Source organism: Neophocaena asiaeorientalis, unplaced genomic scaffold (assembly GCF_003031525.2).
Source record: "Neophocaena asiaeorientalis asiaeorientalis breed wild unplaced genomic scaffold, Neophocaena_asiaeorientalis_V1.1 scaffold134, whole genome shotgun sequence".
Classification (NCBI taxonomy): Eukaryota; Metazoa; Chordata; class Mammalia; order Artiodactyla; family Phocoenidae; genus Neophocaena; species Neophocaena asiaeorientalis.
In genome coordinates, this window is record NW_020185339.1 from 28,635,249 (window position 1) to 28,659,240 (window position 23,992).

General features: G+C 45.1%; 1 protein-coding gene and 1 non-coding gene across 7 annotated transcripts in view; one reads left to right on the plus strand and one right to left on the minus strand.

Annotated features, from left to right (window-relative positions):
* The first annotated feature begins 6 nt into the window (after positions 1–6).
* FMNL3 (formin like 3) overlaps positions 7–23,992 on the plus strand; it is a 67,857-nt gene continuing 43,871 nt past the window's right edge. For 4 of the 6 annotated variants that reach the window (XM_024736742.1, XM_024736737.1, XM_024736739.1 and 1 more), the window contains exon 1: positions 7–327. In XM_024736742.1, coding sequence (XP_024592510.1) covers positions 202–327 — 126 coding nt within the window. In that variant the 5' untranslated portion in view covers positions 7–201. The remainder of the gene's footprint in view (positions 328–23,992) is intronic. The other 2 variants (XM_024736738.1, XM_024736741.1) reach the window with 1 other exon arrangement.
* On the minus strand, positions 6,199–6,305 carry LOC112394431 (U6 spliceosomal RNA). Its single transcript, XR_003002124.1, has one exon. It is a non-coding gene; the product is annotated as a U6 spliceosomal RNA (small nuclear RNA).

Consider the following 23,992-nt stretch of genomic DNA (forward strand, 5'->3'; position numbering starts at 1 on the left):
AACCGTGGCCGTGGTTCCTGTCTCTTCGGTGCCGCTGTCCGCTGCGCCGACTCCTGCCGGACCCCGAGGAGCCCCCGACCCGGCGGAGGAGTCGGGTCTGGGGTAGCCGGCGCTGAGGGAGGAGTCGGGTCCGAACGGCCGCGCCAAAGACCCCCGGGCGTGGAGGTGGGGGGCTGAGGCCCCCGAGGGGGCCCCGCCGCTATGGGCAACCTGGAGAGCGCCGAGGGCGGCCAGGGCGAGCCTCCCTCTGTCTCGCTGCTGCCGCCGCCCGGCAAAATGCCGATGCCTGAGCCCTGTGAGCTGGAAGAGAGGTTCGCCTTGGTGCTGGTGAGAGCTGAGCCTAGTCCCTTCCCCCTCCTACCGCCCCGCAGGTCCCAGCGCCCCGGGTGGGTTCCTTGGTCCGGCCCACCCCTTCAGTCAGGGCCCCCGATGGGTCTCGGCCCCCAGCGCCTTCCCAGGAACCTCTGAGCAGCCCCGTCGGGGACCTCCCAACCGACGCCTCAACCGCTGGACACTTAGGAGGAGGGGTCCCCAACCCGGGACCGCCCCAGGATCCAGACTTCTTCCTCTCCCCTTCCCCTTCTGCCGCCCTTCGCACTTCTCACTTCCCTGACAGTCTCCGCAGGTCCCTAGGATTCTCATTCCTAAACCTTTGGCTGGTGCGGGGGAATTCAGAAGCTCAGGGCCGGCCCACTCCCCAGCCTAAGTCCGGGTTCTCTGACTGGGGAGACCGCCTCTCGTGTTAACATGGAGGCTTTCCAGGGAGTGGGTCCTACTCCCAGCCCAGACCAGATGTTTGGGGGAGAGGAGGGGGAATGGAGGGGGACTGGCAGCTCGTGAAGGGGGTGGAATAAAGAGTGATGCCATTCTACTTATTTTCAGAACGGCCTACAGGCATCCTGCAAAGTTACAGTGGGTTTGCCTAAAAGAGCTGAACATGTGGATAAGCCATTTCACTAGTGTATTTTTCCAATTGAAACAATACACAAACCATCCTGCCTCCCCCACGCCACCCCTTTTATGTTAAGCCCTAGTGGCTGGTTTGTGTTTTTTGCCTGTGCTTCTTTTTAGCCTTTCTGTAGGTTCCTAAATGATCTGTATGGATGAGTTTTTAGAGCTGACTTTGGGATTCTTCTTTGATGTGGGAACTGGACATTGATGTCGGTGGCTCTGTGGACAGAGAGCGTCTGAGCTGGTATCACTGAGATGGAGGCAGAGAATATGTCGGAGCTAAAAATGAAGTTTTGGAGAAAGAAAGTGAGCTAGGTGAAGGAACGTTTGCTAACAGAGGTAAATCTTAGAGAAACTTGGGGAAATAGTTCCCAGTTCCTCAAAGAACTCTCTAAGAGGCAGTGTTAATGCTGCCGTTATTGTTACTATGGCCTGAAAGGCTGACTTTGCCTTTGCCTGTGAGGAGGGTTAAGTTGTGACTTAGCAGCCTTATTGGATTTCATCTGCTTTGGAATAGGAAGATTAGATCTGTTGGCACCAGTGAAGCTGTCTAGAGATCCTGGCCTCTCCGATGGTGCAGAGCCTGACATCAGGCCCACTGGCACCATAGCCAGATCAGAGAGGGTTCACGGGGTTCCAAGGGGAAGCTGGCACCTATCTGCCCATCAGCTCTGTGAAGGGCCAAAGGGATCTGGACCACATGTCTTGTGGCCCTCTGCATTTCCCCCAGCATCCTCAGGGGGATGGGGTGAGTCAGTGATTACTAATGTGCTGTGGCCATCTCAGAGGCTGAGGAGAGCCTGGGACTTGGTGCCCTTGCAAACAAGAGCTCAACTGTTGGGGGAAAAGAGTGGGAGGGAATCTACGCTCCAGTGGGGGTGTGAAAACCCCCATGGAGTGGCATGAGGTAGCTACAGAAGTTGGAGAAAAAAGGATGTAAAGGGATGTTCAGAGGTGGACTGGGTAGGGGGCTGCCTTAGGTAGATGCTACCAGGCTGTTTGTTGTGAGAGCTCAGAACCAGAGTTGGTCATGTCCTCACTGGAGTTTGGTTGACACATTTGTTTAGTTGGCAGATTAATGGCTTAATATTTACAAAATGCATATGGTATCCTGATTACTAGCCAGAGAGCCTAGGTCAAACTGGGGACCGTACCACCCACTTGTAAACCTAACTTTCAGCATAAAGTTTTGATTTGTTTCCTCGTGGCTTTTGTTTTGGTCTTGTTACTGTGTGCCTGAGCCGCTGCTAATGGGGAGTTGTAACAGGGCAGGCCAGGGCTAATTAGCTGTCTTAGGAAGGGAGGAGATTTTTACCTCAGTTTTCTAACACAGGGAAATCATGCTTTCTTGGGGATTTGAGTTCTTCGCTAGGGACTCTTAAAGATCCCTCTTTCCTCTGTTCCTAAAACATGCCCTTTCCACTATCCTTTGGGAGCAGTACTGACTATTGGATGTTTGACCCTGGAACAGGCTCATGTATATTTCCTGACAGTCAGGAGAAGCATAGTACAGTAGAAAAAGCAGGAGCTGTGTCTTAGCGATCGTCTTTACCTCTCTGAGCCTAGATTTGCTCATCTGTACAATGGGGCTAATGATTACCATCCTGGCGGGATTTTGAGAATTGAGGGGTGTATATAAGGTGCTTGGCACACAGTAGGTACTCAGTATAGATCAGTTTCTTTTCTTGATTGTGTAAAAGAGTAAGACAGGTTGCTCCTTTTATACCATTTTCTTCCCCAGATTGATTTGGTTTACGGACAAGCTATTTGTTGGTTTTGCTGAAGTGATGTGCTGGTGTCCTGGTTAAACATATGGATTTTCAAATCAAAGTGGGCTCAAATACTGGCTCCTCACAGTCTCCAGTTAGAAAAGTGTTTGACCTTAATCAAGTTACTTAATCTCTTTGAGTCCCAGTTTCCTCTTATAAATGAGGATAATAATAGTATTTGCCACATGAGGTTATTGTGTGAATTTAACGAAACTAGAAGTTAAGTACTTAGTTAGCAGAGTCTGGCATCTACTATATGCTTGGTAAATGGTAGTTTTTAAATGTGTAACTCTCAGCAGTGACTCAGATCTGAGATCATTTGTATTCCCAAAACGGTATTTTAAGTTCAGTAATCTGATGAAACCAGTTACCCCGTTCTGTATAGCCAGACTCAGGATATGCTGCTGCTGTTACATGGAGGGCTTCCCCAGTCCCAATGTATCTATGGAAACCCCCCCGAAAAGCACCCTGGCTGGGGAAGTTGTATCGTTGCTGAGTCAAGACCACAGGCTCCCAGCTTTCTGGTGCAGACACATGATCTGACCCACAGCCTGTCAGCCGAGGTTGGATAACTCGTCTGAAGCCATGAGGTGGTTTGTGCAGGACATAGTCCTACCCCAGCCCAGTGCCCTAATCCAGGGCTTTCCTACTGGTATGCTGGGATACTGATCCCCTCAGCCCTGGCAGCAGCTCAGGTCCCAGATTGGTCCCGTCTGGCTGGATCAGCTTCTACCATTTACCCTGTGTACTGTGCAAATAGTATTTTCTAGGTGTGCCCTGATATTAAAAAGGTTGTGGAGCTGCTGTGTTACACTGTTTTCTTGGGATCCTTCCTTACCCCCTGTCTTGGCAGCAGCCCCTATTCTGTTGAGGACTGAGAAGTTTAGGATGGTCAGTTATTGGAGCTCCTCTTTATTAGTACCAGGATGAGATCTCTGGTCCGGTAAAGCCCCCTTCTGTGTTTCGGTCCTGACTAGTCTACTACCTTAGTTGCTCAGAAGCTAGTATGCTGGCCAGTACTGGCCTTTCCTTAGATAGAGAGGGGAGGCAGAGGGCTTTAATGGCTTTAAAAGGATAGCTGTCTGCTTTTGCTGTGTTTGCACCCTGATTTTTCTGTTTACTGGCTTACTACAGATTTGAAACGAAGTCTAAAGGTTCTAATGCCAGAAAAAGCCCTGGATATCCCTCAAGAGGAGGCTCTCAGGGCATGAGGGTGGGGCTGTGTGATGGGCTGTCCCTGCCGTGGCCCCTCCTTTCACATTTCCCTGGTGAAGACTGATGACTTGGGGTTTTGCTATAAGTGTAGCATTGATGTGGGAGCTAAGCTGGCCTGGGTGCTAGTTGTCAAGAGGCTTTGAGAGGCCTCCTTTGACATAGAAAGGGGCTGGGAAAAACTTGGACTAAATATCAAGTTCCAAATCGCCACGGTGGAAATGTTTTTCCCAGCCCTGGGGATTGTGGTGAATTAGTTCAGGCTGGGTTAGAACTTGGGGGAGGGTAAGGGCCCTTGACAGCTGTCAGAGCAACCCCCTCGTTTAGAGACCCCACTGAGAAGACCCTAGGGCACAGAGGGAAACCTCATTCCTTGACTTTCCCATATGACCCTGCTTTAGATTGGGGAGGTGTAGGGGTAGGTGGGAGGGAGATGGAACTGATGCAGTGGACTCCTTGTGATTTGGGAATGTTTTCATGGCTCAAAGGGAAACTCATCTTTTTTCCTTTTTTCCCTTAAAGTAATACTCATTCTCCAAAAACAAGTTTGGGCAATTTAGAAAGAAGAAAAGATTGAAGATTTAGGTTGAAGGAAAAAGTCCATATTTTCTCCATTCCTTTAGCAAATGGAGGCAATGTGTTTTATTTTTTTTATTTTTATTATTTTTTTTAATTTATTGTTTTATTTTTGGCGGTACTGGGTCTCCGTTGCTGCGTGTAGGCTTTTCTCTGGTTGTGACGAGCAGGGGCTACTCTTCATTGTGGTGCGTGGGCTTCTCATTGTGGTGGCTTTTCTTGTCTCGGAGCACAGGCTCTAGGCGTGCAGGCTTCAGTAGTTGTGGCACACGGTCTTAGTAGTTGTGGCTCGCGGGCTCTATAGCTCAGGCTCAGTAGTTGTGGCTCACAGGCTTAGTTGCTCTGTGGCATGTGGGATCTTCCCAGACCAGGGCTCAAACCCGTGTTCCCTGCATTGGCAGGCAGACTCTTAACCACTGAGCCACCAGGGAAGCCCGACAATGTGTGTTAAAACTTTTCATGCGGGCTATGGAGCACGGGCTTAGTTGTTCCACAGCACGTGGGCTCTTCCCAGACCAGGGCTCGAACCTGTGTCCCCTGCATTGACAGGCAGATTCTTAACCACTGCTCCATCAGGGAAGCCCTCTGCACAGGGTTTTGTACAATGTTGTGATAGTAGCGTGTGTGTGTGTATGTGTATGTGTGTGTGTGTGTGTACACACACATATATTTATCCAACATGGATTTTTTTTTTTTTGCTTTTGTTATTTCATTAGTTTTCCCAGGATAGTCACTGTAAACATTTTTAAATGCTTGTACAATGGTCCATCAAGTGAATGTACCATTGTTTACTTAACTCTCCTCCTCTTGTAGGACATTTAGGTTGTTTGCCTCTATTTGCCATCATAAACAATGCTGTGATGAACATCTTGGTGTACTTTTTCAATAGTTAGAGTTTTCCTTGGGATAGAAACCCCAAATTGAACTTCCTAGATTGTAGGATATAATGTTTTTAAGGTCCTAAATACATATTTCCACATTTTTTTTTAAAAGAGAGTAATTCATGTGAGTGTCCTTAAAGGGAGGTTGCAGGATTGAGGATAGCTTCTTTTCTCCTGATTATGAAAATAAGACATATTTAGTAAGCAAATTTAGAAGTAAAAAGTGTGAAAAGTATAAAACATACGGAAAAGTATAAAGAAGAGTATTAAAATCACCTGTAATCTCTCCATTTACTATTAACATTTTGATATACTTATATATATTTTAACAGTTAGAGTCATACTGTGCATATTGTTTTGTAAACTGATTTTTAATTTTACTATTTGAAGCATTTTCTCATTTGTCTAAATATTCTTCAGTCTTATGATTTCATGGCTAGTAAAATATTCCATAATACAGTATTTTATTACTGCCTTATATTTCTCTCTGCCTCCGCTTTTTGCTACTATAATTAACATTGTGATGAATTTTCTGTGCATAAATATTTGGGTGCATGTCTGATTATTTCCTTGGGATAAATTGCTTTTAAAGGCCTTTGAGAAGTATGCCTTCTAAAAAAGTTGTACCAGTTGTCTTTTCCACTGATAGTGTGTCTCCCTTTCTCCATAAGCTAACCATTACTGCATGGTTTAACTTTAAACACCTTTGCCAGTTTAATTAGTGAGCAGTGGTATTTTGTTTTAATTTGTATTTCTTTTAACATTTCATCATAAATGTTTTGGCCATCTTTTTTTTTTTTAACATCTTTAAAAATATGGAACACATCACGAATTTGCGTATTATCCTTGCGCAGGGGCCATGCTAATCTTCTCTGTATCGTTCCAGTTTTAGTATATGTGCTGCCAAAGCGAGCACTTGGCCATCTTTTTTATGTGTTCTTAGCTCTCTGCTGGAGATTTATTATACATACATATTTCTATGTAATAAATGTATATGTTTCCACACTTGTTCATTATAAAATATTTTTCATATATGAAAGAGCATATATAACTATTATGTAAGATTAAAATAATAATGAAATGGATAACAGTGTATCCACTGGAGAGTTCTTGGAATTGCTTCCTGCCCCTTAATTTCTTCTCTCTGCTATTTTATCTGGGATGAAAAAGCCCTTTAGCTCAGGACTTATTGGGTCTGTTTCTGCAGCTGGGACAGTCCAGGTGGCAGCCACACCAGTGCTTCATAGCTCGGTCTGTGGGGAAACAACCGCTGCAGCTGGTGAGAACAGGAACTGGTTGTGGTGGAAATAGCTAATCTTCAATGAAGTGAAAAAAGAAGCCAAGGTGGAGAGGAAATGAGACCACAGATCCTCCCCTGCCCCTGGGGTTGCCTGGGAAGGCTGGTCAGAGCCAGGGCCCCAGTTCCGTGGTCGAGACCAAAGAATCTGCCCCAGAGTTGACTGTAGTCGGCCCAGGGGACAGCAGTGCTGGCGACCTGAAGTCAGCGTGTTATCTGCTCAGCCAGGCTGGTCACCTCCATTCTGGGGAATGTTTCTCCTAAGTCTGCGCTGAGCTGAAGCAGCGCCAGGGAAAGGCCAGGGGTTCATTCCAGTTCGGAAATGCACTTCAGAGAAGAGGAAGGACCTTTTTCTTAAAAGATAAGAGAGGGTGCTGTCTCTACACAGCCCCCGCCCCCTGCCCCTTGCTGGGTACTCTAGGGCCCCCTCTTTTTGAATAGCACCACATGGGAACTGAAGGGTTTCGAGGTTGTCATCCATGAAGAAGAGGTTTCCAGAATAGAGATGAAGTAGGCAGCTAGAATCCCTGAGTTCCCATTTCCAGTCTCTCCGCCTCCCTCAGCAGAGCCACATTTTTCTATCTTGTTTTCCTTCCATGGGAGAATGAGTCCCCCAAGAAAGATATAAAGGTATTAGGCTGCCTCTCTGTCCTTAAAATACTCTGGTTGTCTGTGCCTCCCACAATCCTGTCTACTTCTTCTGTTTTCACCTTTCAGAATCCTCTTTCCAGAATCTCTTATGCTTTCTGTCTTCCATCACTTTACAACGAAGTTGTGGGTTGGAAGTTTGTGTGGTGGGTGGGGGAGGACCTGGATAGGGTTTTGGCGGAGCAGTTTCCCCCCCCCCTTTACTAATATGCATACTCTTCTCAGTTTATAAAGTACTTTGAGGTACTTGAAGGGTGTTCTAAACAATGTTCAGAACCATGAGGGGATATCAGAATTATTTACGTGACAAATTTTGCAAGTAGAGGAAGGATTTAGGCTGTTGTATGCTCGTGATAGTTCAATTCTTGTCCTCATCTCTTTCCTCGTTCCCTCCCCATCTCTTTTACCACCTTCTCACCCTCACCCGGGTTATTGACAGAGCTGGATGGGCTGGTGGTCCTGCCTCTGGGTCCCTAAAAACATTAACGGGGAAGGAATATACTCTCTTCTTGCCCTGCTTGCTCATTTCTACTTAGATCTGGACTAGAGAGTGTCACAGCCCTCCTCCAATTGCTCATGCCATCTCTAAGTAAGAGCTGGGCATGAGCCTTGTGTTCGGGTACTTTTGGAGATGGTTATCTTGTTTTAAGGACTAGCTACAGTTTAGAGCAGAGTTAGTTTCCGCTCAGTTTTTACCAGCTTCCTTGCAGGGAGCTGGAGAGCCAGTCCCTAGATCTTCCCAGTATTTCCCGTGAAACCTAGAAAAAAATAGGTCCTGGAAGGAAGTAGCTGGTTTGAGACTCTTGCAGGCTTAGGATGTTTTGAAAGAAAAAACATCAGTTTTGGAATCAGAAGACTTGGGTTCTGGTCCAGCCTGATGCCCTTTTTTTTTTTCTTTTCCCCCAGCTGATGACCTTAGTCAAAGTCTATATCTTTTCTGAGCCAATTTCATCCTTATGAAATTGGTGATGATCATACCTACTTTACAGGGTTTTGAAGATGTTTAAAGTAGACAACATAATGAAAATAGTTTATAATCTATAAAGGTTATACAATTAAATGTTTGTGGCATATACATTACCCAGTATATACCACCCCTATTCCCATCAGTTAAAGTGGTTTTCAGCTGGGGGAGGTACTGTCCCAGAAGGGAGCTTTTTGGCAAGTGAGGATGTTTTGGTTATCACACTGACTTGGAGTGGGGAGGGGCGAGTTACTTCTGACATTTAGTGCCCGAGGGCTGGGGATGTTAACCATCCTACAGCATTTGGGTCAGTCCCACACAGTAAAGAATGATCTTACCCAAAATGCTGATAGCGCTTCTGCTGAGAATTATCTTCTACTAATCTGTACTTCTGTTGTCTTTTTTTTTTTTGGATAACTCTGTTTTTTTAAAAATTTATTTACTTATTTATTTTTGGCTGCATTGGGTCTTCGTTGCAGTGCGTGGGCTTCTCATTGCAGTGGCTTCTCTTGTTGTGGAGCACAGGCTCTAGGCGTGCGGGCTTCAGTAGTTGTGGCACGCGGGCTCAGTAGTTGTGGCTCACGGGCTCTAGAGCGCAGGCTCAGTAGTTGTGGCGCACGGGCTCTAGAGCGCAGGCTCAGTAGTTGTGGCGCACGGGCTTAGTTGCTCCGTGGCATGGGGGATCTTCCCAGACCAGGGCTCGAACCCGTGTCCCATGCATTGGCAGGCGGACTCTTAACCACTGCGCCACCAGGGAAGTCAGGTGTTTCGTTTTTGTTTTTTTTTTTAATTTTTATTGGAGTATAGTTGATTTACAATGTTGTGTTAGTTTCTACTGTACAGCAAGGTGAGTCAGCTATACGTATACATATACCCCTCTTTTATGGATTTTCTTTTTTTTGTTTTATAAATGTATTTATTTTATTTATTTATTTTTGGCTGCGTTGGTTCTTTGTTGCTGTGTGCAGGCTTTCTCTAGTTGCGACAAGCGGGGGCTACTCTTTGTCGCGATGCACGGCCTTCTCATTGCAGTGGCTTCTCTTGTTGTGGAGCTGGGCTCTAGGCACGTGGGCCCAGTAGTTGTGGCTTGCAGGCTCTAGAGCACAGGCTCAGTAGTTGTGGCGCACGGACTTAGCTGCTCTGCGGCATGTGGGATCTTCCCGGACCAGGGATCGAACCCGTGTCCCTTGCGTTGGCAGGCAGGTTCTTAACCACTGTGCCACCAGGGAAGTCCCTGGATTTTCTTCTGTACCTCCGTTGTCTTGTGTCCCAGTTGGGGATGAAGCTTTAAGAGCAGTAAAAGTAAAGGTAGAGCAACAGTTTTTGGTGCTTTCTTGGTTTTCCCATTTCCTATTACACCTTCAAGCAAGAGGTGGACATCCATCTTTTTATTACCTCTGTCTGTAGATTTAAGGACTGATTCCCTGGTTCCTTCTGTACTGTGGGCTCTACCCTAAAACTTGTCAAGGAGCAGTTTGGGGTATACATACTTCACTGCTGACCTTTACTAACCCCATTAGCTCCTCAAGCCAGGGTAAACGTTCTTTTAGGTTGGGAATATGTTTGAGAATTTTTTGAACAGTGCTTCTGGATCTTTTGAGTAAAAGACTCTTTTGAAAATCTGATTAAACTTGTGACCCCTAATTCTGTGCACACATACAGTCCTTTGGGGGTTTAAAACCCATTCTTGGATCTGCTAGGGAATCCCTGACTTTGAGCCTAGAGGAATGGGAAGGGAGAGCTGGGCAAGGAGAAGCCACTGCAGGAGCTCCTTGACACAAACAGTACTCAATATTTTTGTAAGGGGAATGGAGCCCTTACAAAAGGGCTATCACTTCAGATAAAATAATGCCTCTGTTGGTGGTTCCAAAAAAGAGAGCTTGTTGAAACTTGGTTGACTGTCATTCAGAGGGAGATACTCTGGCCCTTGGACATCTTAATTTAACTTAAAAAATTTTTAATTTAATTAATTTATTTTTTATACAGCAACTTCTTATTAGTTATCGATTTTATACATATTAGTGTATATATGTTAATCCTAATCTCCCAATTCATCCCCCCCACCCCACCCCGCTTCCCCCCTTGGTGTCCATACGTTTGTTCTCTACATCTGTGTCTCTATTTCTGCATTGCAAACCGGTTCACCTGTACCATTTTTCTATATTCCCTATATATGCGTTAATATACGATATTTGTTTTTCTCTTTCTGACTTACTTCACTCTGTATGACAGTCTCTAGATCCATCCACATTTCTACAAATGACCCAATTTCATTCCTTTTTATGGCTGAGTAATGTTCCATTGTATATATGTACCACATCTTCTTTATCCATTCGTCTGTCGACGGGCATTTAGGTTGCTTCCATGACCTGGCTATTGTAAATAGTGCTGCAGTGAACATTGGGGTGCATGTGTCTTTTTGGATTATGGTTTTCTCTGGGTATATGCCCAGTAGTGGGATTGCTGGGTCATACAGTAATTCCAGTTTTAGTTTTTTAAGGAACCTCCATACTGTTCTCCATAGTGGCTGTACCAATTTACATTCCCACCAACAGTGCAAGAAGGTTCCCTTTTCTCCACACCCTCTCTAGCATTTGTTGTCTGTAGATTTTCTGATGATGCCTTAATTTAACTTTGACTAAGGATACTTTGTGGTGAGGTCTTCCCCTTTGAGCCAGACCCTCAACCTCCAGGAACATCCAGGTAGGGATGACAGGATGTACTTTGACAAGCCAGGGGAACCAGTGGCATCCTTGCAGTGAAGCCCAAAAGTTAGGTCATATCCTATGTTTTGAGGTACTGTCCGCCCGAAGCCACAACTCTCTCCAGCAGGCCTCAGGTCTCTGGGAAAATCCAGGCAGTTGTGGCTTCCCAGGGTGTGCCTTAAAGAGGACTTTGACATCCAGTCTCTAGCAGTTACTTCTATGCTTAAATCCTTTTGCTTTCTACCTTACAAGCAAACAAACAGACAAAAATTACCTGTACTTTTTTTGACTGCTCAGAATATTTCATACCAAAATTTTTGAAGAAAAATTCAGATCTTTTGGGGGCTTTATTATGAAAAAAAGTTTTTTTCAGAACAACATTAAAAATGTTGTTTTTTTCTGGGTGGAGTCTCCCATCTCATCCTTATAGGAATGGCTAAGTTTCTGGTCTCCACCAAATGCCTAGATTTAACTTGTATAGGTTAAGGAAAGAGAATTCAACATTTGTCGGGTATATGCCACATGCTTTTACATGTATTATCTCATTAAGCTTGACAACAATACTGTAAGGCAGTTATTTCACTTCTTTTTTTATTAATTTTTATTGGAGTATAGTTGCTTTACAGTGTTGTGTTTCTGCTGTACAGCAAAGTGAATCAGTTATACATATACATATATCCCCTGTCTTTTAGATTTCCTTCCCATTTTTTTTTTTTTTGCGGCACATGGGCCTCTCACCTTTGTGGCCTCTCCCCCTGCAGAGCAGAGGCTCCGGACGCACAGGCTCAGCAGCCATGGCTCAGGGGCCCAGCCGCTCCGCGGCATGTGGGATCCTCCCGGTCTGGGGCACAAACCCGTGTCTCCTGCATCGGCAGGCGGACTCTCAACCACTGCGCCACCAGGGAAGCCCTTCCTTCCCATTTTGGTAACCACAGAGCATTGAGTAGAGTTTCTTGTGCTATACAGTAGGTTCTCATTAGTTATCTATTTTATATGTACTAGTGTATATATGTAAATCGCAATCTCCCAATTCATCCCACTCCCCCTTCCCCCCTTGGTATGCATAAGTTTGTTTTCTATACCTGTGTCTCTATTTCTGCTTTGCAATTGTTCATATGTACCATTTTTCTAGATTCCACATATAAGTGGTATTATACGATATTTTTCTCTTTCTGACTTATTTCGCTCTGTATGACAGTCTCTAGGTCTATTCACATCTCTGCAAATGGCACTATTTCGTTCCTTTCTATGGCTGAGAAGTATTCCGTTGTATATATGTACCACATCTTCTTTATCCATTCCTTCGTTGATGGACATTTAGGGTGTTTCCATGCCTTGGCTATTGTAAATAGTGCTGCAATGAACATCGGGGTGCATGTCTCTTTTTGAATATGGTTTTTATTTCTGTTTTACAGGTGATGAAAACAGGGCTCAGAGGGGTTAAGTAACCTTGAGAAAGTCTCAGCTTAGATGTCACTTGGAGAGGCCTTAAGTAAAAATTTTTGGTTAGATTTTTTGTTAATGCTAAAAGGACTGCTAGAAATACAACTTTTTTCTTTTTTTTGGCTGTGTTGAGTCTTCGTTGCTATGTACAGGCTTTCTCTAGTTGTGGCGAGCGGGGGCTACTCTTCTTTGCAGTGCGTGGGCTTCTCACTGTGGTGGCTTCTTGAATCTAATAACAATGATTACCTCTGAAATGTAGGGAGGGAATCATAATAAGAGGAACAGGAAAGTCAAAGGGAATTTAGCTTTATCTATAATGTTAACATTTCTTACAAGGAGAATGTATTTATATGTCAGTTGTATAATTAAAAGTTAAATAAAAAATTCTTAACCTCATTAGAAATCAAGGAAATGAACATTCCAATGCTACACTTTTTTTTTTTTTTTTTTTCTGAAGACCAGGGCACGAACCCATGTCCCCTGCATCGGCAGGCGGACTCCCAACCACTGCGCCACCAAGGAAGCCCAATGATACACTTTTATACTAATCATCTGGGCAAATTTTTAAAGTTTGACAATGTCTGTGGTTATTATTAGTGGTACATTAATACACCATTAGTAGTAGTGTAATTTGGTACAGACATTTTAGAAGACGTTTTATAGGGTCTGCCAGTTTCAAATGTGCATACCCTTTAACTTGGTCATTTCACTTCCGGGAAACTGTCCTACAGAACTGTTTATACATGGCATGAAGGTGCATGGAAAGGATCCTCAGGGCTGCATTGTTTAACAGTAAACACCTGGGAGAAACCTGATTGTCCATTTCCTGTCCATATCTGTTTCTTTTCCATTCATCTGGTTACTCCAGGCAAATACTGGGAGTTATCCTTAATTTTTCCTTCTTCCTTCTCCATACTCAGTCTATTACTCTGCCAATTCCATCTTCAAAATATGTCTCAGATCTACCCATTCTCTCTATCTCTACTGCCACTGCCTCAGTCCAAGCCGATGTCAACTCTGGCTTGTATCACATCCAAACAGTTGGCCTCCCAATTTCTTCTACTGCTCCTTTCTCCATCCTCCCAGCCATTCTCCACAAAACAGCCAACTTTAAAATATAAGTCAAACAGCATCATTTTCCTACCTAGAAATCTTTAATGGCTTCCTTTTGCACTAAAAAAAAAAAGCAACCCCCTGGCCTTGGCCCTTAAGCCTGCATGATTTGGCTCCTGCTGACTTCTGTAACCTCACTCACCCTCCTGATTGCCGACCTCCACATTAGCCTTCCTTTAGTTCGGGACAAGTTCCTTTCTTGTCTCAGGGCCTTTGCACAAGCTGTTTCCTCTCCTGGAATGCCTTGCCCCTGGATCTTCAAATGGCTCAATCTAGTTAATGCTTCAGGGCTCGGTTTTAGTAATGCCACCTCTCAGAGAGGCCTCTCTTCTTTATTATTCTCTTAGCATCCTATTAACTTCTTTTGTATTATTTTCCATTTTAAAATTATTTGTTTAATTACTTGCTTATTATCTGTCTCCCCAGACTGTTGACTCCATGAGGGTGGAAACTTTCTGTATGCTTATCACTGTCCAGCCAAATACCTGGCACCGGCTAGGCACTCAATAAATGGTTGTGGCTGATGGGAATCTCGAAGATATGTGTGTGTGTATATGTATGAATATAATCGTCTAAAAAGGGAATTAAAAGAAGAGTATATATAATGCTTTATAAAGCCACATGTTTGTATGTAAATGTTTAGAAAAAAGGCCTGGAACAGTCAATACCAAGCTGTTAGTCCCTGTGGTGACCTACGGAGGGGGATGGATAGGGTTGGGGGCCAGTGACTCCTTTTTTATTCTGTAAGCTTTTGAGTTGATTAATTTTTTAACAATATGTACCCATGTATTTGTTCCTCCTTTAAGGGAAAAGGAGGAATAAAAATAGGGGAGGATGACTCAACTTTTATTGCAAAAAAGAAAGCTCCTCTCTCTTACTCTCTGCGTTGACCCAAAAGAAGAGAGCAACAGGGAGAAAGGACACCAGTGAGGTCATTCCTTGCCCTGTACTGAGCTTGGCACTAGTTTTCATAGTAGAAAGAATCCTAAGAGATGCCCTTACGCCCTGAGGCTATATTTTAAATTCTTAAATGTAGGTCCAACCTTGGTCTCCCAGACACAGCCAAGTTGTATATTTTTAGCCTGTTTCATTTCTAGGCTAGTGAAAGTTGCACCTCCAGCCTCAGTTTAGCAGGTGAAGTCAGCAAAGAGAATTAACAAGCTCTGGGCTTCACTGCAGCTAAGCTTCTCAAAGTTAAGTCAGTTCAGCAGCCCCAACCCCCAGGGAAACTATGTTCTCTAGATTCTTGTCTCCCAGAAATGTGGATAGCTAATCATTTTCACAGCTAATGTTCATTGCATGCTAATGGTATGCCAAGCATCTGGCAAAGCTCTTTATACACATTATCTCATTTAATCACCATAACTATGAAGTAGTTATAATTATCTCCATTTTATAGATGAGGAAATGGAGGGCCAGGATGGTTAAATAGCTCACCTGGGATCACACAGCTAGTAGGTGGTGACGTCAGAATTTGAATCCAAGCAGTTTGACTCCAAAACCCACATCCTTAACCACAATCTCCTTCTCTTTCCAGGGTCACCGCCCGCCCCCTCCGCCTTCAGTACTGCTTTGGTGGGGATTGTGTACATTACGGCAGAACACAGGGAAAGTAGAACAAGTCTTCCTTTGCTAAGAGGTGTGGTGGGAAGATTTGGGCTTTGGAGTCAGCCAGACTTGGGTTTGAATCCCAGCTGTCCCACTAGGACTTTCACTATTCAACAAGTATTTCCTTTTTTATTTACTGTGTGCCAGTGATAGCACTGGATATACAGTGGTGAAAAACAAATATCACCTCTGCCTTCATGGAGTTTATGGGAATGCAGATATTAAACAAATAAATACTTAACTACAAGTTATAAGTCCTCGGGAGACAAAGAACAGGTTGTTACGAGAGAGTATAACCAAGGCTTCCCTCTAAATGAAGACCAGAGGCAGCCTTGGAATCTCTGAGAGACTGTCTACTTTCATTTCATTTTCCTTCCTTTCTTGATTTATTAAGGAAACAGGTCTTAGGTGCCTACTGCATATGCAGCACTTTCTCGAGTGCTTTGGAGAATAACAAAGAAATAGAAGATAATGCAAGTTGGAGAGACAAAACAGAACCGTACTTTGAACAGCTAGAGAATTAAAACAAGTGCGTGTCCTCAGACTATCCGTGAGGCTCTCTATGTGCCTCAGTTATTTTATCCATAACATGGGGATATTTGTCTTGCCCAATCACATGTTTTTGTGAAGACCAAGTGAGATCATGAAGTGATGAGGTGCCACACAGCTCCAAGCACAGAAGGACTAGAGGGTTAGGGAAGGATTAGCGTGGCATGGGATTGCTAATCAGGCAGTGCTCTCAGGAAGACATGGACTTTGTCAGGTCTTACAGGGGACAGGTGTGGATCAGGAGTGAGGAGACTGAAGGCCAGAGCAGTGTGGGAGGGGATTAAAGAGGAAGAATTAGCCAGATATATGAAGGGCAGCCAGGAGCCCCACCTGCTGGGGCAGAGGATCCTCATCTCTTGCCTGGTCCATTGTAGTAGACTCCTTAGTTGTCTCTCTACTCCAGTCTTGGAGACCTAGCTCCACCTTCCTGCCCCCCACCCCCCATTCATCCTTATAGCCATGTGTAAAGATCTGGGTGAGAGGTTTTCTAGGAAGAGAGAGTAAACCTTGGTATGGGAAAGAACTTTGCACATTTCGAGGAACTGAAGAGATGCCAGATTGGTCAGCAAGGATGCTAAAGAGACACCAGGGAAGGCAGAAGAAAGGTGAGCAGGGCTTAGGTCATGGAACCTTATCAGCCTTGATAAGGAGTTTGGGAAGTGACCGGGCTCCTCAGTCAACTCTGCCCAGCAGAGTGATCGTGCCCTCTGCTCTTTCAGGTTTGACTGGTGTTCAACCCTCCTTCCTACACCCTCCTCAGGCCAGAAAGGGCAGTGCCTCTGCTAGGCTGGCCCCAGTGTTTAGTGTGCCTGTCCATGGTCTGAGCCTGTAATTTGGTGGGTTGGCTGGTTACAAAAATAAAAAGTGTGACCTATAACTAAAGCTGAGTGGATTCAGTAAAGAGGGAGCTTTTAATTTGCAGGGGTCCTGGGCTGTATTTAACTGGAGGAGAAATGTGTCTCCTCCCTAAGTGCTGCTCCATTTTCTCCCTTGAGTACCTGCTCTGCAGTGAGTTAGGGTTTTTGGGCCTGGGGGTGAGCTTTAGGGAGATATTTCAAAGGGAATTTAGGGTCCAACAACAGGTTTGATGGCGCTTCCTGGGAGGTTGGCATTATTCAGTCTTGCCTCTCATATAACCCACTTGGAGGGAAGTAGAGTTTTTAAATGTTTGATTGAGTGATCACTCATTTATTCATTCAACACAAATGTATTGAGTGTTTACTCTGTATTTTAGACATTAGGGATCCCATAGTGAACAAAAGAGACAAAGGGACTTGCCCCACAGAGTTCACGTTTTTGTTGGGGACAACAATAAACACATATATAGGTCTGTCATAGAATGTTGAGCAGGGATAAGTGCCATGAAGAAAAAGAAGGTAAAGGGGTGGCGAGTAAGAGGGGCACTATTTTAATGAAGTGGCAGTTTGAGGGGTTGAAGTACAGGAGAAAAGTGGCATAGTGAAGACAACTTTCTGTGGACTCTGGACCCCAGCTCCGGAGAGCCCCCCAGGACAGGGGCTCCCTGAGCAGGGCAGGGTTAGGTCCATGCTCAGCGGGGGGCCTGGCTGCTTCCTAGCCCAGGTGGGCCCAGTCAGAGCCTGTGGTTGCCTCTTCCCGCGGCTCCACTGGTCAGAGCTGTCTGCAGGGCTGGGCAGGGTGCTGGTTAACTGTAAATAGATACTTGTCTTTCCAGGGCTCCTCAAGCCTGATCCTCTCAAGATTTCCTGAAGTCACCATGTGTTCTTGGCTAGAGGAGGACTAAGAAGTCTGGCCTGGGAAGCTGCAAGGAGTGCAGGGGTTCCTTCTGCCTGTGCCTGCTGCTCACCAGGCCTTTTTCAGGGGCTTTGGGGCTCAATGGATTTGGATTTGAATCCCGGCTCTGCCATTTATTAGCTCTGTGACCTTGGGCCAGTGCTGTAACTTCCTCAAGCCTCGTTTTCTTTATCTATATAATCAGGATAGGAATACTTGACTTCTAGGGATTTGGAGAGCATTAAATAACATATATAAAGGATCCAGGACAGTGTCTGGCATAGTGGGTGCTCAATAAATTTTAAGTTGAAATATTCTAAGACCACTAACCTCTTAAAGTCAGGGGTCTGGTATTAAGGAGCCCAGCGAAAATATTCAAGAAATATGGATTATTATTGATGGGTAAGAGACTGGTTCTCTGTACCTCGGAGTTGTGAAATCACTGAGTTGCACACCACATATTAGTCACCTGGCTTTCCTACTCCATGTTGGCCTTGTCATGACCTCTGCACGGGCCTTAGGATCTCCAGGAACTAACGTGGCCCTTGGCCTATCCTTTAGCACATTTCATCTCTAGTACAGCCATGGAAGGATCGGCCTTTAAGAGTCTTCTGGACTGGGGAACTTACCAAGGCCAGAGTAGCCAGCATAGGGCTACCGAGGTCCAGACCTCTGCTCCTGCGACTGTATTGAACTCTGGGGTGGTGGTGGCCACTGTTATGTGGGTTCATTTGCAGATTGAAGGGATCACAGACTCCCTTCCCCTCAAAACCAGCCTCAGGGGGAGGCCCAGACAATGTTCTAGAATTGATGGACGAAAGATAGCTAAGTGGGAAGGAGCATCTTAGTTTGAACCTTCTGTGTCCAGAGTATGCTTGGGCCCCTTACTTCGCACAGACTTCTTGCTAATGGTTGTGGTTATTTTGTTTTGACTTGCCGCTCAGCAGGATCAGCATCACACAAACACTCATTATCCTCAGGCCCTTGGCAGTCAGGGCACTTGGTGAGTCCCTTGTAAAGTGCTCACGTCTACAGATTATTTTCTGATGTATCTGGCATGAGTTCCAGATTGACAGTGCAATAGCAACTATCAATTGCTCCCTTTGGGCTTGGCTAATTACTGCTGGCATCGTATGTAAGGAATTAAGAATCTCTTATGCTTTTACGGGGCAGCAGGGCCTGGTGAGCTCCCAAAGCGTTTATCTGTCATTTCCCCAGAATACCCTCGTTAAAAGTTGTGAGCAAAACCTCAGGAATTGAAGGGTAGCCAGCCAGACAGTATTGGGTGGCATTTGGCTTCTCAGTTGGTTCCCTCCAAGAATTGTAAAGAAACCATCTAGTACTTGTTGCCTACAGATGCCTGTAGGGAAATGTCAAATGGTGTCATAATGTTGTAAAAGCACGACTAGCTGCTTCTGACTGTCTTGGAGGTGAGCGGGCAGAGAGGTTATTCCAGCCTTATCCTATGGCGAGGTGAAAATTTACTCAGGACTCTGGAGGGCCTCTGGAGGCTGCGAACTGAGAATGGCGCAGGTGTCATCTTCCTCGCCTGGAGACAAGGAAGGGAGAGGGATGCAGTACCAGCCCTCAGAGACTCCCGAGTGCAGCACGGTGTTCATTCGCTCAGCAAGCACTTATTGAGCACTTAGCATTGTGTTGAGTGCCAGGGAAGTAAAGATGACTGAGACAGTGTCTGCCCCTAGCAGTTCAGTCTGGAGGGGAAGACAAACACATTAAACATCTAATTGCAGTCTTCAGCTTGGGAAGCACAATGGTGTAGACATGCAGGAGCATCTGGGGAGCACAGGGAGGGGCTTGGGGAATACTGCCTGTAGGAGGAAATCTCTGCTGGCTAAAGGGATAATTAGGAGTTGGAGAGAAGTGTGGAAGAGAAAGCAGGTAGAGTGGCGGCATCAGGGTGAGGCAGAGTGATGTATTCCGAGAATCCTCCCGCTGCTGCGCGGGGCTCTTGGAGTGTAAGGTGTAAGGCAGCCAGTGGTGGCGGGGTGGGGATGGCTAGAGTAGTAAGGAGGGCTTTGAATGCCATGCGGATGGACCATACTTCATGCTTTTCGTTGGAGAGTGTCATGGTCAGATTTTGAGGTGTGAGTGGGTCAGTGTGGCAGCCATGGGAAGGGAATCAGAACTGGAGGTGGGCAGCCGAGTGGGAGGCCTTCTAGTGTGGTGATGATGGTGGGAGCCTGAACCAGAGCTGGTTTGCATGGTGGAGATGATAGGACAGACTCAATAAATAGTTTAAAAGATTAAATTTGGGGACTCAGTGATGGATTCGATTTGACATTGGAAAGGTAGAGATAAGGGAAAAGGGAGGAATTCAGGATGATACCCAGATTTCTAGTTTGAGATGGAAATGCATATTTGAGAGTCGTCGGTGTCTACTGGTCAAATAAAATTTGGGGTCAAAACATTCTCGTGCCTCTCTCTGTATTCCCACAGACAGCACAGACCTTCAGGGACTGGGAGGGAAAACTCCTGAGACTTATGCAAGGTCACAAGGAGAGAAACAGTGGTTGAGAAGAGTAGTTAGCTGAGGGGGCCGAAAACAGAGATTTGTGGTAGATCAAACCTCAGGTTTGCAGACGGCAGGTTTAACCTGCAGAAGTTGGGAGACAACGGGGAGGTGAGGGACTTGAGATAAGGCGGAACACGAAAAACAGTTTTCTTTGCAAAATCTCATCCCAAAGGTTAGAGGAATTGTCCCAGATCACTCAGCAGAACACCTTAGTTAGTCGGTGCCTCAATTCCGTCCCCCCAAATTCTGGTCCCAGCTTTCCTGTGAATCCTCCGGGTGGCTGTTGGTGTTTTCAGTCTTACCTTTCGGAGGGGCATGTGTGCAACTGCTCTAACCTAGAGAATCAATAAGCGTATAAATATATTTAACCTATACTCTTCAGCTGCATGTATATACTCTCTCTTTTATGCATTTTAAAGTACTGTGAAATTATATTTTATGTATGTGCTTAGAAGCTATCTTTGAGTCACCTGCAACTCTTTGGAGTAGCTCATCCCAGTTACCATTTATAGAGCCCTTCTCCTGGGCCAGGCACTATTCAAACTCCTTTTCATTCTTTCATCCCTTCGCTTAATTCTTATAGGAGGTAGAGATTGTGATTCACATTTTATAGATGAAGAAACTGAGATTCAGAGAAGGCTAGTTAGTAACTTTCCCACTGTCTCATGAAAAGTACCAGGATTCAAATCTAGAGGAACAGGTCCTCTAGGAACAGGTCCTCTCTGTTCCAAAGCCCATGCTGTTATTTATAGCTCTCTGAATGTTTAAAATGCCATTCAGGTATGAGGGAATTGTCACCTTGTGGTGTCCAAGAGGGGAGTTCCCTTGTCTTTTTGCTCTGCATGGTGTCCTTCTTACTCTGAGACAGAAACCTTGAACTTCAGGTGTTTGGCACACATACCTCGTTCAGCTAGTTTCACCCAGTCTTGGTGGACAGGGAGGCACCATTTAATGATCAACCAAAGCCAGTCAGACAAACACAGATGGACCTTCCCAAGTTAGAAACGGAGATTTGATTTCTTTGTAAGAAGATGGCAGGGTATGGTGGAAAAAGCCATGTCCTGGCAAAAGTTCTATTGGAGGCCACATATCTGGGTTTGAATCTGGGTTCTGCCACTTTCTGTATGACTTTGAGCCAGTTGGTCTCAGATTCTTAATTCTCTCACCAGTTAAACAGGCATAATACCACTTACCTCCACTGGTTATTAGGAACAGTAAGTGAGATTTTGTGAGAAAAGTGCCTGGCATATAAGAGACGCTCAGTAATGTTTTCCTCCCCATCTGTGTCCCCAAGTGAATATGGCACCTAGGACACCAGACATTGAGAGAAGCAGACAAGATTCAGGGTCTCTCTGGGGTGGGAACTCAGAAGGCTACTTCCAAAGAGGTGTTTTTCTAGCTGGACAATCAAATGAGATGTAAAAAAGCTGGGGCACTCAAAGATGGGGTAGGGCAGTCATAACCTCTGTGTCAAGCTCTGGCCTTTAAAGTCACGAGGAGGGACAATATTGGGAGGGTGGCTTGTGGATCAAGAGCAGACTGGGGTCTTTACGATTCCTCCCCAAAGAGCAGAGGAGCACTGAGGCACTGAGATGCACCTCCATTTGAGAGCAATTGAAAAAGCAAGGAGAGACAAAGGACTTGTAGTGTCTCTCCCCAGCTGATATGACTGGTGACGGATGTGAGCTCATGCTGGGGCATAAAGCAGGAGTCGTGGCCCTCCCACATGTAGTCTGGATGTAGGAAGGGATTCATTAAGTTTTATGTTTTGATAATAAGCTCCTGGATTTATGAGATGCCTAGAAAGCCCAAGCCGGGCCCCCAGCTGGTACACTGGGTGAGATGGAGTGCTGCCCCCAGCCGGCCTCTGCCATCCACACCGGCAGCTCACAGCACCTATTAAGCTTTTTCTGTGTGTCAGACATCCTTGTCTAGGAACAGGTGTGGTCAAGGAAAGTCCATGCCCTCACAAAGCTTGCAGTCTAGTTCAGGAAATAATGCAGAATGTGAGTAGTAACATGAGAGTGCAGTAATTTTTTGTGTGAAATCTTATAATTAAAAGATCTAGCATAGTGCTTGGCCCAGAGTAGACGTTTATAGGCCATAGTTTTCCCTTTTTTGGTAAATATACAAGAGTTATCGCAAGGCAAAAGAGGACTTCCAGTTGGCACAGTGTATGATGCCTAGAAGACACCAGTATTTAGTATTGAAGGAATGATTGAATATAATTGTGGATGGGAAGCAAGGGCAGGAAACCCCACAGAAGTTCAGGGGAAGGAGTGTGCAGAGGTCTGGGTTGTTTGGAGGGGGCTTCATGAGGAACATTGATCGTATTGATCCTGAAGGATGCATGCAATTTGAAAAGGTTCAGAGAAGTGCTAAAACAATTGGTTGTCTCAGAAGAGGCATTGTATGGGAATACAAACTCAGGGTCAGACCTGGTTTCAAATCTCAGCTCTATCGCGTACTGGCTGTGTGACCCTGGGCAAGTTCCACGGCCTGCCTTTCGAAGCCTTTGTTTCCTCACCTGTAAAATAGGAATGATGTTAGTCCCAACTTCATAGGGTTCTTGTGAGAATTAAATGAGATAATCGTTTAAAGTTCTTCTTTTTTTAAAATATTTATTTATTTTGGGGCTGCATCAGGTCTTAGTTGTGGCATGTCGGATCTTTTGTTACGGCGCGTGGGCTCTTGATGGCAGTGCAAGGGCTTCTCTCTAGTTGTGGCACGCAGCCTCATTAGTTGTGGTGTGAGGGCTCTCTAGTTGTGGCACGAGGGCTCAGTAGCCCCGCAGCATGTGGGATCTTAGTTCCCTGACCAGCGTCCCTTGCATTGCAAGATGGATTCTTAACCACTGGGCCACCAGGGATGTCCCTCATACAGAGTTCTTATCAAAGTTTTGTCAATAAATGTTAGCTTTTGTCATTATTTTATCATTTTAATAGTAGTATCATTATTATCCTACTCATGCCTATCTACTTACCTTAGTTCCCTAGACCTTGTGTCATCTGGCTGTTCCCTGCCTGCTGTAATATCCTCATATATACTTTTATTCCATTATTGTAAACCAGGGACTCCCAGACTTTTTATGGCGTTTTGTGTGTCTGTGTACTTGCAATTGCTATGTCCTTGCCTAGCATATCACCATCTTCCCCTGCTTCATTGCTTTTCCTGCCTTCCTCCTGCTTGATGTTTTAAGACTAAATCCTATAGCATTTCTTCCAGGAAGCCTTACTCGACTCCTCTATTAGATTTTGCATCCTCGGGATCTTACGGTGCCACGTGCACCTGTTTCACAGCTGTGCTGTATGCACTCATCCCTGGTTTGCTTGTCTACCTTGCCCTCTGGATATAAACTTCCTGAATGTAAGGATCCTGTCCTATTTATTTTTATATCCCCAGCTCCTAGCTTAGTGATTGATTGGCATATTGTTATTTTCCAGCTGATTGTTGAATAAGAAATCCAAACCGCACCCCTCTGAAAAAGCATAGCTAGCTTTATGTGTAACGTTTACTACCTACTTCTGACTTAAATGCTTTACGTATACTAACTTTAATCATCATAGCAACCCTATGAAGTATTATTTCTACCTCCATTTTATAGATGAGGAAACTGAGGCTCATAGAGATTAAATAAGTCTCCCAAGGCCACACTAGTAAGTGGTGGAACCGAGATTCGTACCAGGGCAGTGTGGCTCCTCATTCTGTGCTTTAACCACTCTGAGATTTGTGATAGGATATTTATTGCACACCCAAGAGAAGGTGAAGAGACATTAGCTGTAAATTACAACTCCATGAACATATTGTAAAGGCGTTAGTAAATGTGTGGAGACGCTGTTAGGGGGCGAGTGTAGACCTTACCAGTCTCGCTTATGAAAGATTTGCTAGAGAAGGTGGGATTTCACCCGTTGTGAATTGGATGAGGGGCATGGCTGGCAATTGGGAAGGAGGTGATCTCTGAGGATAATATAGAATAGAAATCTTAGGGGCA